The sequence below is a fragment of the Staurois parvus genome, unplaced genomic scaffold, assembly GCF_062004578.1.
Source record: "Staurois parvus isolate SC_StPar_1 unplaced genomic scaffold, SC_StPar_1.0 ptg000412l, whole genome shotgun sequence".
Lineage (NCBI taxonomy): Eukaryota > Metazoa > Chordata > Amphibia > Anura > Ranidae > Staurois > Staurois parvus.
This window is the reverse complement of record NW_028318208.1, coordinates 710712-727128: the sequence shown is the minus strand read 5'-3', so window position 1 is coordinate 727128 and position 16417 is coordinate 710712. Positions and strand designations below refer to the sequence as shown.

The window sequence follows — 16417 nt, the reverse complement described above, 5'->3', positions numbered from 1 at the left end:
GGTAGGTGTATGTGTGTCAAAGTCAACAATCAAGAGAAGACTTCACCAGAGTGAATATAGAGGGTTCGCCACAAGATGTAAACCATTGGTGAGCCTCAAAAACAGGAAGGCCAGATTAGAGTTTGCCAAACGATATCTAAAAAAGCTTTCACAGTTCTGGAACAACATCCTATGGACAGATGAGACCAAGATCAACTTGTACCAGAGTGATGGGAAGAGAAGAGTATGGAGAAGGAAAGGAACTGCTCATGATCCTAAGCATATCACCTCATCAGTGAAGCATGGTGGTGGTAATGTCATGGCGTGGGCATGTATGGCTGCCAATGGAACTGGTTCTCTTGTATTTATTGATAATGTGACTGCTGACAAAAGCAGCAGGATGAATTCTGAAGTGTTTTGGGCAATATTATCTGCTCATATTCAGCCAAATGCTTCACAACTCATTGGACGCTTCACAGTGCAGATGGACAATGACCCAAAGCATACTGCAAAAGCAACCAAAGAGTTTTTTAAGGGAAAGAAGTGGAATGTTATGCAATGGCCAAGTCAATCACTTGACCTGAATCCGATTGAGCATGCATTTCACTTGCTGAAGACAAAACTGAAGGGAAAATGCCCCAAGAACAAGCAGGAACTGAAGACAGTTGCAGTAGAGGCCTGGCAGAGCATCACCAGGGATGAAACCCAGCGTCTGGTGATGTCTATGCATTCCAGACTTCAGGCTGTAATTGACTGCATAGGATTTGCAACCAAGTAATAAAAAGTGAAAGTTTGATTTATGATTATTATTCTGTCCCATTACTTTTGGTCCCTAAACAAGTGGGAGGCACATATGCAAACTATTGTAATTCCTACACCGTTCACCTGATTTGGATGTAAATACCCTCAAATTAAAGCTGATGGTCTGCAGTTAAAGCACATCTTGTTCGTTTCATTTCAAATCCATTTTGGTGGTGTATAGAGCAAAAAATGTTAGAACTGTGTCGATGTCCCAATATTTATGGACCTGACTGTATGATCCAAAAATAGGCAGAAATCAAATGCTGGTGCTCAGAAGGAATGGTAAAATTGCACACTCACCAGATGCGCATGGAACATACGCATTAATATATCGACCACGGAACACTTAGGATTGTGGGGTATAACAGGTGTGTGATGATCTTCCTTCAGAGATAGGGTAGCACAGCAGTGAATCTGTAGATTAAGGTGAAGTCTGCTCGTCCAGAGGTCCCCTTTAGGATGGATGGGTCTGCAACCTGCTTACAGGGATTCCCTCCTCTGGGTGCTGGATCAGTAAGGAGCATCCACTGGCTCTGTAATTTAATGGCTCCATAAAAGAGCCACAAAAGAGGTGCCCATAGTGTAGTATTCCTTTAAACTTTTATTCCACGGAAATAAAGTTGCAAGAAAAAGTATGTGAACTCCTTGGGATTACGTGGAGTTTTGCATGAATTGGGCATAAAATGTGCTCTGAACGTCATCTAAGTCACAACAATAGAAGAACACAGTCTGCTGAACATAATACTACACAAACATTAGATGTTGCCATGGTTTAATTGCACATAACATGTAAACATTCACAATGCAGGAAGGAAACCGTATGTGAACCTTTGGACTTAATAACTGGTTGACCCTCCTTTGGCAGCAATACCCTCAACCAAACGTTTCCTGTAGTTGCAGATCAGACCTGCACAACGATCTGGAGTAATTTTGGACCACTCCTCTTCACAAAACTGTTTCAGTGTAGCAATATTCCTGGGATGTCTGGTGTGAATCGCTCTCTTAAGGTCATGCCACAGCATTTCAATCGGGTTGAGGTCAGGACTCTGACTGGGCCACTCCAGAAGGCGTATTCTGTGCTGTTGCAGCCATTGTTTTGTTGAATTACTTGTATGCTTTGGGTCATTGTCCTGTTGCATCACCCATCCTCTGCGGAGCTTCAGTTGGCGGACAGATGGTCGTACGTTTTCCTGCAAAATGTCTTGATAAACTCTGGAATTCATTTTCCCATCAATGACAACAATCCGTCCAGGTCCTGAGGCAGCAAAGCAGCCACAAACCATGATGCTCCCTCCGCCATGTTTCACAGTGGGGATGAGGTTTTGATGTTGGTGTGCTGTGCCTTTTTTTCTCCACACATAGTGTTGTGTGTTCTTCCCAAACAACTCAATCTTGGTTTCATCTGTCCACAGTATATTTTGCCAGTAGTGCTGTGGAACATCCAGGTGCTCTTTTGCAAACTTCAAACGTGCTGCAATATTCTTTTTAGACAGCAATGGCTTCCTCCGTGGTGTCCTCCCATGTACTCCATTCTTGTTTAATGTTTTCCTTATTGTAGATGTGTCAACAAAAATGTTAGCATGTGCCAGAGATTTCTGTAGGTCTTTAGCTGACACTCTGGGATTCTTCTTTACCTCATGCAGCATTCTGCGCTGTGCTCTTGCAGTCATTTGTACAGGACGACCACGCCTAGGGAGAGTAGCAACAGTGCTAAACTTTCTCCATTTGTAGACAGTCTGTCTTACCGTGGACACATGAACATCAAGGCTTTTGGAGATACTTTTGTAACCCTTTCCAGCTTCATGCAAGTCAACAATTCTTGATCGTAGGTCTTCTGAGAGCTCTTTTCTGCGAGGCATGGTTCACATCAGACAGTGCTTCTTGAAACCAGTAAACCCAAAAGGTGTGTGTTTTTAAAGGGCAGGACAGCTGTCAGCAACACATCCAATATCATCACACTGATTGGAGTCAAGGTTGGCTCACTCCTGGCTCCAATTAGCTCTGGGAGAAGTCATTAAGCTAGGGCCTCACATACTTTTTCCTCCCTGCACTGTGAATGTTTACATGTTATGTGCAATTAAACCATGGCAACATCTAATGTTTGTGTAGTATTATGTTCAGCAGACTGTGTTCTTCTATTGTTGTGACTTAGATGACGTTCAGAGCACATTTTATGCCCAATTCATGCAAAACTCCACGTAATCCCAAGGGGTTCACATACTTTTTCTTGCAACTGTAGGTAACAGTAGGTGAGTGCGCAATTTTACCATTCCCTCTGTTATTCTGACGACAGCCCAAAATCTGGGATTTTCTTTTACTTTCAATGATAACCGTAAACGGGACAAATAAAATGGGGTGGATCTCCCCAACGGGGACACAGACAGCAGTAAAACCTGACAGGGGCTTTAATCCCTCTCCGCTATATCCAAAACTTAAAAAAAAAAATTTTTGCCTTCAGTTACATTTTAATTATAAATTATGGCCCTAGAATTATCGCTGTCACCCCAATGTACACAGCAATAAAAAAAGCTAAAAACAATAACAAAGCTTTTTTTTTTTTTTTATCTGCTCCCTTTTATTCTCGGTCAGTATTATGAAGACTAGAGCCAGGTGCTGCCTGTTGATAACATCCTCCTTGCGGTACAGTCGGGGATTTCATTCTTCTGATTTCCGCCTACTGATAATCTCGATCACAGCCACCCTTTGTGTTTAGTCCTAGACTGAGCTCTCCATAGACAACTGAGCTGGGAAGTTGTGCAGCTTCTGCACAGAGAGATTGGCAGCAAAATTCAGGATTCCTGTTATAATAGAAAACAGCGAAGGTGGATAAATATCATCCATGGGCATAAGGTGACGCTGCCCTGATGTGGTCCCCAGCCCTCTTGTTTATAAGTGGCAGCACGTGCCCTCAGCTTGTCAACTTCCAGTAAGCTGCAGTCGGTTGTGTTGTCCTTTTTGGCGACTGCTATAGTTTTCCTATGATTATTATTATATAGGATTTATATATTATTTATATATTATTATACAGGATTTATATATTATTATTATACAGGATTTATATATTATTATTATACAGGATTTATATATTATTTATATATTATTATACAGGATTTATATATTATCTATATATTATACAGGATTTATATATTATTATTATTATACAGGATTTATATATTATTATTATTATTATTATTATTATACAGGATTTATATATTATTATTATTATACAGGATTTATATTATTATTATTATTATACAGGATTTATATATTATTATTATTATACAGGATTTATATTATTATTATTATTATACAGGATTTATATATTATTATTATTATTATTATTATTATTATACAGGATTTATATATTATTATTATTATACAGGATTTATATATTATTATTATTATACAGGATTTATATATTATTATTATTATACAGGAGTTATATATTATTATTATTATACAGGAGTTATATATTATTATTATTATTATTATACAGGAGTTATATATTATTATTATTATTATTATACAGGATTTATATATTATTATAATTATTATTATTATACAGGATTTATATATTATTATACAGGATTTATATATTATTATTATACAGGATTTATATATTATTATTATTATTATTATACAGGATTTATATATTATTATTATACAGGATTTATGGTGCCAACAGTTACTCAGCACTTTACAATATAACGGGAGACAATACAGCAACAATACAGTTCAATACAAGAGGGATAGGAGGATCCTGATCCTGGGAGCTTACAATCTAGGAGAATAGAGATATACATTGCCTCCATAGCATTAAAGTGGTACTAAACCCACAACAGTACAATCAGGTATACTTGGACAGAGGGGTGGCGGTGGACCTGGTATACTTGGACAGAGGGGTGGCGGTGGACGTGGTGTACTTGGACAGAGGGGTGGTGGCGGACGTGGTATACTTGGACAGAGGGGTGGCGGCGGACGTGGTATACTTGGACAGAGGGGTGGCGGTGGACATGGTATACTTGGACAGAGGGGTGGCGATGGACGCCCTATACTTGGACAGAGTGGTGGCGGTGGATGTGGTATACTTGGACAGAGGGGTGGCGGTGGACGTCGTATACTTGGACAGAGGGGTGGCGGTGGACGTCGTATACTTGGACAGACGTGGATATAGTGAATGCGGGGTCCTGGGAGACCGGATATAGTGAATGCAGGGTGCGGGGAGACCGGATATAGTGAATGCAGGGTGCGGGGAGACCGGATATAGTGAATGCAGGGTGCGGGGGGACCGGATATAATGAATGCAGGGTGCGGGGGGACCGGATATAGTGAATGCAGGGTCCGAGGAGACCGGATATAGTGAATGCAGGGTCCGGGGAGACCGGATATAGTGAATGCAGGGTCCGGGGGGATCGGATATAGTGAATGCAGGGTCCAGGGAGACCGGATATAGTGAATGCGGGGTCCGGGGAGACCGGATATAGTGAATGCGGGGTCCGGGGAGACCGGATATAGTGAATGCAGAGTCCGAGGAGACCGGATATAGTGAATGCAGGGTCCGAGGAGACCGGATATAGTGAATGCAGGGTCCGAGGAGACCGGATATAGTGAATGCAGGGTCCGGGGAGACCGGATATAGTGAATGCAGGGTCCGAGGAGACCGGATATAGTGAATGCAGGGTCCGGGGAGACCGGATATAGTGAATGCAGGGTCCGGGGGGATCGGATATAGTGAATGCAGGGTCCAGGGAGACCGGATATAGTGAATGCGGGGTCCGGGGAGACCGGATATAGTGAATGCAGGGTCCGGGGAGACCGGATATAGTGAATGCAGAGTCCGAGGAGACCGGATATAGTGAATGCAGGGTCCGAGGAGACCGGATATAGTGAATGCAGGGTCCGAGGAGACCGGATATAGTGAATGCAGGGTCCGGGGAGACCGGATATAGTGAATGCAGGTTCCGGGGAGACCGGATATAGTGAATGCAGGGTCCGGGGAGACCGGATATAGTGAATGCAGGGTCCGGGGAGACCGGATATAGTGAATGCAGGGTCCGGGGAGACCGGATATAGTGAATGCAGGGTCCGGGGAGACCGGATATAGTGAATGCAGGGTCCGGGGAGACCGGATATAGTGAATGCAGGGTCCGGGGAGACCGGATATAGTGAATGCAGGGTCCGGGGAGACCGGATATAGTGAATGCAGGGTCCGGGGAGACCGGATATTGTGAATGCAGGGTCCGGGGAGACCGGATATAGTGAATGCAGGGTCCGGGGAGACCGGATATAGTGAATGCAGGGTCCGGGGAGACCGGATATAGTGAATGCAGGGTCCGGGGAGACCGGATATAGTGAATGCAGGGTCCGGGGAGACCGGATATAGTGAATGCAGGGTCCGGGGGGATCGGATATAGTGAATGCGGGGTCCTGGGTTTTGTAACACTTTAAGATGTATACTATAATCATTCAGTACTGAGAAAAATACAGAGGCCATCTTTGCTGACCTCCTCCTGAAAACATCAGCTTGTTACTTACTATACGTAAGTTCACTGCAGATTGTGTTTTGTTATACAAAGTATCAGTTATAGGAAAATGATCTCCAGCCGACTGCGGTCAGTTCTTCCATCTTCACCTGGTCTTCCTTCTGGGTTTCACGCTCTCCAGGCATTTGATTGGCCAGGTCGCAATGACATCACTCCCATGCATACATACAAGGGTCATGATCTCTCTGTGTGCATTCCCTGGTGATGTCACCAGCTGCTAAATTGTGAATGTCTTCTAAACGGCACATGTTTAGGAGATATTTATTGCACCTACAATGAAGCCTTTTTATAATCGTACTTGCAGATACAAGTGAAAACCAAACGTTATTATCGCGTTAAGATTTTTTTTTAAAGCCACTATAGTGTTCTTTTGAAAAGTGACAATGGCTGCTGATAGTTCTCCCCCCCCCCCCAACAAAAAAGGCAATTATACTCACTGAGCCATGCTCTTTTACTGGTCTTGTCAGGGTTTTGTGATGGCATATCCATGTCTAAACGCCACCAACTTACATGGTTTCAAGGGAGCTTAGACAAGCTGGGATGCTGCGGTGGGTAGGCATTGAGGGAGTGTGGCTCTGTAGGGGTATTAAAACCAAAAATGTAAAATATTGCAGCTTACCGTTCATTAGATTTGGTAGCTGCATTAGTTTTCTTTTCTTTTCCCCTCTAATTTTATCTGGTGATCTAGCCAGTAACACACCTCCTGCATTAGAGCACCCCCACTGTGGATGAATGAGCTCCAGGGCACTTTTGGACAGCAGCATTGTTAATCTGCGGGGAATGTTAGACATACCAGCAGATTTAAATACAGTAACAACTTGAAGCCAAACTCCAGCTCACATTTTATAAGCCGTTTCAGCAGTTTTTTTTTCTTTTCCTTTTGGGATAAAGCTGTCCATTGTAAGCACCTGTCAGTAGTAAATGGCATGACGGGAGTGACTTTTGGGGGTGGGGGGACCCCTGTATCATCTTTCCAAATCCCTCTTATGTCTAAGGCACCCTGTGCCTGTTAGGGGGTACAGGGTGAAATGTTCCAATATGGGTGTGGGGGTTGTCCATTGTTCACTGCCATGTGGTTGGTCCATTGTTCATTGTTCACTGCCATGTCCTGCATCCCATTGTTCTGTGTCTTGGTTTGGTGGGGGGTGTTTCCTGCAGCCCTTCCCCCTGCTGGGAGGGCCTGATGATGTGTTTCCTGTTCCTGGTTGTATTTCCCCGCCCTGTGTATATATCTTGTGTTTGTGTAAAAATAAAGGAGTTAACTTCCTGTCTTAAGAGAGTCTGGTGCTGTCTTATTTCCTGCATGATCAGCGGTTGGGTCTATGGATGGTGTTCGGACAGGGAAGCTGGAGTATAACAGAAATACCCATGTGCGGTCTGGGTCCGGTTCCGTTACAAATGGTTTATCACAACACTCTAATTGCTACATCTGCACGATTGCTTGTTCTGCTGTAAAACAGATTTCTTGTCCAGATCACCAGGTCAAAAAGGATAGGATGCCTAAAAAAGAAAACAAATGCAGCCACCACATCTCAGAATTGGTAGGCTGCAATATAATAAATGTTTGCTTTTGGGTTTAACACCACTTTGAGGCCTGGAGGGGTGGACTGTATGCAGACACTGTCACCTTGCCGTGATTATGCCGTACACAATCAGCTGTACCCTTTTATCATCCAATCGTACAGTCTCATCTAGGTTTACCAATGTTATGTAGAGTGAGGACCTACCTTAACAATCAATTTCTTTGTATCCAGTCAAGCCCTTGCACTATTAAACTGTTAAATCTAGAAAAGATTGTACAATTAGATTGTAATGTGTATGGGTAGCTTTATACACATGCATGTGTATAAATGCATTCATGTATTTGTTTTTTTTAACCGCTTAAGGATTGCCTTATAGCAGATATACTGCTACAGGGCAACACCTGTGCACAGAATCACGTGTATATACATCATTTTGCATTTCCGGGTAGGGGGCGCGTGCGCCCTACCCGCGGATGTCAATCACCGGGTTCCGCCAGCACCCATTGATTACCGAGCATCTCTGACCTGTCAGCTCAAGCACACTGCTTGGGATGGCTGTGCACAGTACAGCCATCCCGATCAGTGTGCTTATAGTGATGAACACACCCCCTGCTCTCTAGTAAGACACTCCCAGCACACAGTTAACCCTTTGATCGCACCTCACATTAATCCCTTCCTGCCCAATACCATTAGTACAGTGTCGGTGCTTTTTTTTTTTTTTTTTTTTTTTAGCACTGATCACTGTATTGGAGTCACTGGGGTGTCAGTGACACCAAGTTATTTCCCTCCTAGTGTCAGAATGTCCACCGCAGGCCCACTAAAAGTCGCTGATCGCCGCCATTACTAGTAGAAAAAAAAATCCCATTATCTATACTGCCATTTGTAAATGCTATAACTTTCATGTAAACCAATTAATTTACACGATTTGGGATTTTATTTTTAGCAAAGACATGTAGAAGAATACATTTTGGCCTAAATTTATGATGGATTTTTAATTTTTTTACTGGACATGTTTAACCACTTGCCGACCGCGCATAGCCGAATGACGGCTTCACCGCGGCCGGCCAGTTCTGAGTGGACGTCATATGACGTCCTCCCAGAACGCGTTCTCCTGCGCGCCCCAGGGGGCGCGCACCCGGCGATCTCCGTGATCGCTGTGTCCTACGGACACAGCTGATCACGAGATGTGGTGAAAGGCCGATCCCACCGGCCTTTTACCACGTGATCAGCGGTGTCCAATGACACGCTGATCACAGGAAAATGCAAGTGCCGGTTCTCGGCTGCGCTTTCCTCACGCTGTCAGATCGTGAGGAAAGTACTGCCGAGAACCGGCAGTTGTCAGAGCGGGGATCGGCACCGATCATCAGGGCACTGATGATCAGTGCCCTGATGATCGGTGCCCAGCAGTGACCCCCGCAAGTTCCGATCAGCTGTGCGCCCACTAGCCCCGCCCACCCATTCCCAGCAGTGCCCCCACCTGTGCCCAGCAGTGCCCCCACCTGTGCCACTCTGCAGTGCCACCTACCTGTGCCCAGCAGTGCCACCTACATGTGCCCAGCAGTGCCACCCACCTGTGCCCACCCACCTGTGCCCACCAGTGCCACCCACCTGTGCCCACCAGTGCCACCCACCTGTGCCCACCCACCAGTGCTGTCCACCAGTGCCACCCACCAGTGCTGCCAGTCAGTGCCACCAGTCAGTGCCCAGGGGTTGTGCCAGTCAGTGCCGCCAGTCAGTGCCCAGAAGTGATGCCAGTCAGTGCCGTCTATCAGTACCCATCATCAGTGTCACCTATCAGTGCCGCCTATCAGTGCTGCATATCAGTGCCACCTATCCGTGACCCCTAATTAGTGCTGTCTATCAGTGCCGCCTATCCGTGCCACCTCATTAGTACTGCCTATCAGTGCCCTTTAGTGCTGCCTATCAGTGCCCATCAGTGCCGCCTATCAGTGCCCATCAGTGCCGCCTATCAGTGCCCATCAGTGCCGCCTCATCAACGCAAATCAGTGAAGGAGAAAAAATACCTGTTTGAAAAATTTTATAAAAGAAACAAATAAACTTTTTTTTTTTTTTTCAAATTTTTTGCACTTTTTTTAATTTATAGCGCAAAAAGTAAAGCGCCCAGTGGCGATTAAATACCACCAAAAGAAAGCTCTATTTGTGAGAAAAAAATGATCAAAATTTCATATGGGTACAATGTTGCATGACCGCGCAATTGTCAATCAAAGTGCGGCAGCGCTGAAAGCTGAAAATTGGCCTGGTAAGGAAGGGGGTATAAGTGCCTGGTAGGCAAGTGGTTAATGGCAAAAAGTCCAAAATATTGGGGTTTTTTTTCCTCATAATTGTCGGTCTTTTTTTTGCTTCTAACAAAAATAAAAAGGGCACAGACGATCAAATACCACCGAAAGAAAGCTCAATTCGTGGGAAAAAAGGATGTAAATTTCATTTGGGTGCAGCATTGCATGACCGCGCAATTGTCAGTTAAAGTAATGCAGCACCGTAACGCAAAAAATGGCCTGGACATGAAGGGGGGGATCCTCAGGAGGGCAAGGGGTTACATTGCAGTTTGAAGTTATTTTGTGCACAGTTTGTTGTACCAAAAAGTATGTAAACCACATGTATACAGCGTACGTATGCGATGCTATTCTTCACTATGAAAACTAAAGTAAAGTGGCAGTAAGCAGAATTGTATTGGGTATCACACTAAAATGCATAAAACATCAGCTCTCTTGTTGCAGATGACGAAGACGATGTGCATAAATGTGGCCGCTGTCAGACAGAATTCACGAGCCTGGAAGAGTTTGTCCAGCACAAGGTACAAAAGGTGTGCCAGAAGGTGGTGGAGCAGTCCCTGGAGTCTTCCATATCAATCCTCAGCAGCCAGGAGGTACAAGTTATATCTTCTCATCCACATTTGATTGAATATTGGCTGGATGACTGATGAGAAGATTATTTCTTCAGTAGCTGTTTTTCTCTTTTGTTATTTTGTTTTCAATTAGGTATTTGTAAGTAAGGATTTTAGGAGTAGGCACTAAACTCATAATTATGACTTTATCCTCTTTGTGTGTAACAGCAGGTAGTTCCTTCCGTAGAAGATCCTGGGAGCATTTCCCACGTTGTTGTGGAGGCCTCATCAGAGGAGATCAGCACTGCGGACGATCAAGGTAATTCTGAAAATCTTGAAACTAGGGGTGCACTGAAATTTTGGCCACCAAAACATATCGGCCGAAATATTAGCTGAAAAATGTACCCGCTACAGAGGACTGTGTACTGCAAATGGGGTTGGCGGAGAAAGGCAGGAGAGGAGCAGTGTATACAGTGACTGGCTGTCACTATGGGATTTATTTACTAAAGCTGGAGAGTCCAAAATCAGACTCCCTTCTGCATAGAAACCAATCAGCTTCTAACCTCAGCTTATTCAATGAAGCTTTGGCAATGAAACCTGGAAGCTGATTGGTTTCTATGCAGAAGGGAGTCTGATTTTGGACTCTCCAGCTTTAGTAAATAAACCCCTATATGTCAGTGCTGGTTTTTAAATGTAATTGAGCTACGGTGAAGAAAAAAAAAAAAAAAAGTTGGCAGAGAATGACCTGTCACTTTCCCCCCAGCTAAAAGAAGCAAAGTTTTTTTTTTTTTTTTTTTTTTTTTTTTTTTTTTTTTTTTTTTTCTCTGAGCTATAGTGAAGAGGAAAAAAAAAGCTGTCAATTGCATTTAAAAACCAGCACTGAGATATATTGACAGCCAGTGAGGGAACCTCTCTGTATACACTGCTCCTCTCCTGCCCCCTACTTGCACACACTGCCTCTCCACCCTACAAAGATGGCCTGTCCACTCATATGCTATCACAGAAGGGACTATTGGTCCCCTATGTGATAGCAATAAAATAAAAAATTAAAAATAAAATCAGTAAAAAAAATTAATAAAAATATACATGAAAGTAGAAAAAAAAATTGGAGCTTCCCCACCCCCACATATGCAGACATTTTGGTTCAGTTTTCGGCCACATGCATTCGGAATTTTTTAGTATCGGTTTCGGCACATGAATTTTCATTTTTGTGCACCACTACTTGAAACGTGCTCTCCACCTCTTCTCTCCTGGTAAATAATGGGATATTTTGATGTACTTGTAGTGATCGAACTGATACTGGGAGCTTTCTGCCTTCTGAAGTTACCAACAGAGGTCACACGGCACAGTGGCTAAATGGTTAGGACTTCTGCCTGGCAGTACTAGGGTCGTTTGGTTTGAATCCCAACCACGGTACCACCTGCCTGGAGTTTGCATGTTCTCCTTGTGCCTGCATGGGTTTCCTCTGGGTACTAGTGTCCTCCCACATTCTGGTAGGTTAATTGGCTCCTGTCTAAATTGGCCCTAGTATGTGTATGTATGCAAGTTAGGGACCTTAGACTGTACACCCCTTGAGACTTAGGGACTGATGTGAATGTACAATATATATGTAAAGCGCTGCGTAAATTGACAGCGTTATATAAGTACCTGAAATAAATAAATAAAAGCACTCTCTAGAAGAAGACTGTTAATATTTGCCTGCCCTGCCACCCGTGCCTCCACTGTTTTGCAGAACTACGCCAACTGAAGAATCTTCAGCATCCAGCAGATATGCACATATGTGCTGGTTGCCTGCTTGGTTGTACTGTCCTTCCGCTATGTCACCACAGCTGCAGGAACATAGTAGTGACATAGCAGGCAGAGGGTGGAACCACAATGCTCAACAAGGGAACAGGTATTTAACACTCCCAGAAGTTATCTTCTAAAGATTATTCTGCCAATGCAGTGCAGTGTGTTGCAAAGTAGAGGGTCTAGTATATAGTCACCTGCACAGCCTAACACTGGATCTTGTAATCTATCGGCAACATAGTGGTTAGAAGGTCTGCCACCCAGCACTAGGGTCCTCAATTAAAATTCCAGCCAAGACACTATCCACATTGACCGATAGAGATCGTGATAGATATTATATATATATATATATATATATATATATATATATATATATATATAATAGCTTTGAATAGCTTTGTGATGCATTGAAACACGCTGGTGTGACCTAGCCCTTAGCACCTTGAACCATCGCTTCAAATGACTTTAAACTCCCTATACAAGAACAGAAGAAAGCTTGGTGACATAAGTGGGGCTTGAATGTGGTAAAATCCACATAACTGACAAAAGAAGGCCGAATACTTTCTTTGCACTTCTTTTCCACATTGCTTTTTCTCAGCCTACAAGTACTGTTTAAGCCAACCCTATTGACTTCATGGTGCTTGGCGCTCCGTATGTGCTCATGTGATGTTTCCTGTCACCCAGCAGCCTCTGAAGAGGTAAAGGATTGTATCCCCACTGAGGAGACTGTTGATGGCGAGCAGAGAAGTGATACCCAGGAATATGATTTGGATTGGCATGAGAGCCCAGAGGAGGCCCCTTCGCAAGAGGAGACCTCGATGATGAAAATGGTTATGGATGAGAAAGGTCGCTATGTGTGCCAGTTGTGCGAGAAGACCTTTAAGACAGTATGTTGACATCCTGTCGTTCTGCTCGTATGGGTTCTGCATTATGTATTCGGGACTCCAAGTCTGATCTAATCTATTCTTCCTAGGCTAACATTCTGAAAGCACATATGCTCATCCATACCAACAGGAAGGACTTTGTTTGTAGAATGTGCGGGGATGCCTTCAGGACAAAGGGCTCCCTAATTAGACACCACCGACGGCACACAGGTAAGGGAAGACTTGTGATCAATTTTTTCATGGAGCAGCATTATCAAAAGAGTGAAAATGTCTAAAACGTATTATTCAGTAAAGTGATATTTCTCATATTTACATGTTCTTCTAGTGTAGATTTAAACAAAAGAGCAGCAAAGTGTATAACTAAACGCAAAACCTTTTTTATTTTTGAATAGATTGGTGAGGGGTTAGAAGTAGTCAAACTTTTATTGCAGTTAGCAATTGCAAAGCTTCTTTCCCTCTTCTTCCCAGTGATTAGTAATCAGGGCAATTAAAGTCTGTGGCCACAATTTGGGGATGGCCCTCTTCTGTTCCAGCCTGACTGTTCCCCTGTGCACAAAGCCAGCTCCATGAAGAAGTGATTTTGTTTGGAGGAACCCAAGTGGCCTTCACTGAGCCTTGACCAAAACCCGATCAAACACCATTTGTGAGCCAGGCTTTCCCATCCAACATCCGTACCTGACCCAACCGATGTTCTTTTGGCTGTATGGGTATTAATTCCCACAGAGACACTTCAAAATCTTGTGGAAATCCTTCCCAGAAGAATAGATGCTGCTATGGCTTTAAAGAGGGAGCCAGCTCCATATCAATCCCATGGTTTTCAAATAGGATGTCCCACAATTTTATATAGATTATAACAAACTTCATATAATGTTTTACTGTACTTTCTAAAGGGTGATTAGAATAAAAAGTGATGGTTTCTACTAAAGGTGGTTCTAGCACAGTGGTTCTCAACCTGTGGGTCGCAACCCCTTTGGGGGTCGAACGACCCTTTCACAGGGGTCCCCTAAGACCATCAGAAAACACATATTTCCGATGTGTAAAGAGCAGCTACTGTGTAGAAAGCAGCTGCTGTGTTGAAAGCAGCTACTGTGTTGAAAGCAGCTACTCTGTTAAAAGCAGCTACTGTGTTGAAAGCAGCAGTATTGGAGGTAAAAACGACACTCATGAATTATGATTACTGGGTAAATAATTTTATGGTTGGGGGTCACCACAACATGAGGAACTGTATTAAAGGGTCGCGGCATTAGGAAGGTTGAGAACCACTGTTCTAGCAGAAAGTTCCCCAATAACAATTCTGCTTGTAATTGTTAAGATTGTTGAGAATGTTAATGGAGGGTTAACCAAATAGATTGGTGTTGGGGCACAGATGTGTTGGTGTCTGCGTGGTTTTTTTTTTTTTTTTGTTTTTTTTTCCCCTGCCTCTAGAATTTTTTTAACCCCTGGACCTGTGGAAGGTTTCACCCCCCCTTCATTGACAGAGCATTTTTGCTATTCAGCTCTGCACTACTTTGGCAATTGCTCGGTCATGCAACACTGTACCAAAATTAAATTTATATAGTTTTTTTCACACAAGTAGAGCTTTCTTTTGGTGGTATTTAATCATTCCTTTTTTCTTTTTCTTTTTTTTAAAGCCATTCATGACAGGTTTGCTTACATGTTATCATGTGATTGCTGATTGTTCAGCTAAAAGGGTTGCTGTGTGGAATCCTATAGTTCCTATATGCTTCTCTGGGATACAGGTTCATTTGGCAGCACAGAGAAGACAAGTGTGGTTCTTAAGATATATAATAGAATTATTTATTTTATTTTCTCTGTGCTTGTTTACCAGATGAGAGGCCCTATGTTTGCTCTAAGTGTGGCAAGAGTTTCCGTGAATCTGGGGCATTATCACGGCACATGAGGTCTCTCACTCCCTGCACTGAGAAGATGATGATCAACATGGAGAAAACCTATATGAACAGCCGGGATGAGAACTCGTCAGGTGGGTCCACAGAGCACTTTGGTATGTTTGTGTATAGAGGCTGACAGAAGCAGGTGGAAGACACTTAATATCTTTTACTAGGTTGTTTTGTTTTTCACAGAGTTGTGATTTTTTTTTTTTTCCCTTTCCACTAGACCTTTTATTTAAACTTAAACCTCTTTATAAATAGGCATCTGTTGATATATCTTCTAATGAGTACATAAAGTGCTTTGCCCATACAACTTGCACTGGAAATTGACAGCAGTAGAATTGTATTTATTTATTTTAATGCTGTTTTGTGGGGAAATGGACTGCGAACCTTTTATTCTCTTAACCTCTTGACACTGGCTGTACGCATATATGTGGCCGTTTGGTGGGTGGGCCTTAACGCAGAATGGCTGCATATATGCCGCCCTGTTAAAGCAACTTACCGTGCTGAGAGTGCGCTCCCAGCACGGTAGCTGGCAGGGATTGGTAAGCTCCTGATTCATACTCCCAGTCAGGAGCTTTCCAATCATGTGACAGCCAATCAAAGGTGTCACATGGCCCAAATGCCTGCCTCCGGGATATGGACATAAATAGGATCACCAATCATCATTGGAAAAATTCAAAGTCATTGGCTACAAATACTGTAATTGCTCTCTTTGGAAAAACAGTACTCGCTTGTCCAGGGATCCAGCACTGTCAACACCCAGGCTGGTTTTTTTGTCTGCCTTTGGGTCCTAAGTGCCGCCATCTTGAGTGTGGGAAGGTGGCTGTGTCTTTTTGCCGGTTCAAAGCTGGCTCCCCACTGTGCTTTATGAATGGTCCTGCAATTTCCTGTGACCTGTGATGTGTCCCAGGAGGTTGCGGCCAGGGATTGCAGTGAGGGGGTGTGAAGTGGAAGGCAAGCAGGGCCTAGGCGAGCAGGGCAGAAGTGGAAGAAATAGGTACCTGCTCCCTGGGGGAAAAAAAAACACACATAAAACAGTTTACATTAATGGCAGAGGAAAGGGGGGGGGGAGGAGGACCAGTGGAACTTCCTATTGTAAGTATAGTTCCACTTTAAAGCAGTGTTTTATTTCTTAAGTTTCCCAATACTTTGCTTTATTCAG

At 43.5% G+C, this 16417-nt stretch overlaps 1 protein-coding gene across 6 annotated transcripts in view; it reads left to right on the top strand.

The window, feature by feature from the left end:
- E4F1 (E4F transcription factor 1) overlaps window positions 1–16417 on the top strand; it is a 43400-nt gene that overhangs the window by 6631 nt on the left and 20352 nt on the right. For 3 of the 6 annotated variants that reach the window (XM_089686787.1, XM_089686781.1, XM_089686786.1), the window contains exons 2-6: window positions 10585–10733; window positions 10920–11010; window positions 13164–13366; window positions 13453–13573; window positions 15192–15344. In XM_089686787.1, the coding sequence (XP_089542913.1) occupies window positions 10585–10733; window positions 10920–11010; window positions 13164–13366; window positions 13453–13573; window positions 15192–15344 (717 nt within the window). The remainder of the gene's footprint in view (window positions 1–10584; window positions 10734–10919; window positions 11011–13163; window positions 13367–13452; window positions 13574–15191; window positions 15345–16417) is intronic. The other 3 variants (XM_089686785.1, XM_089686784.1, XM_089686783.1) reach the window with 3 other exon arrangements.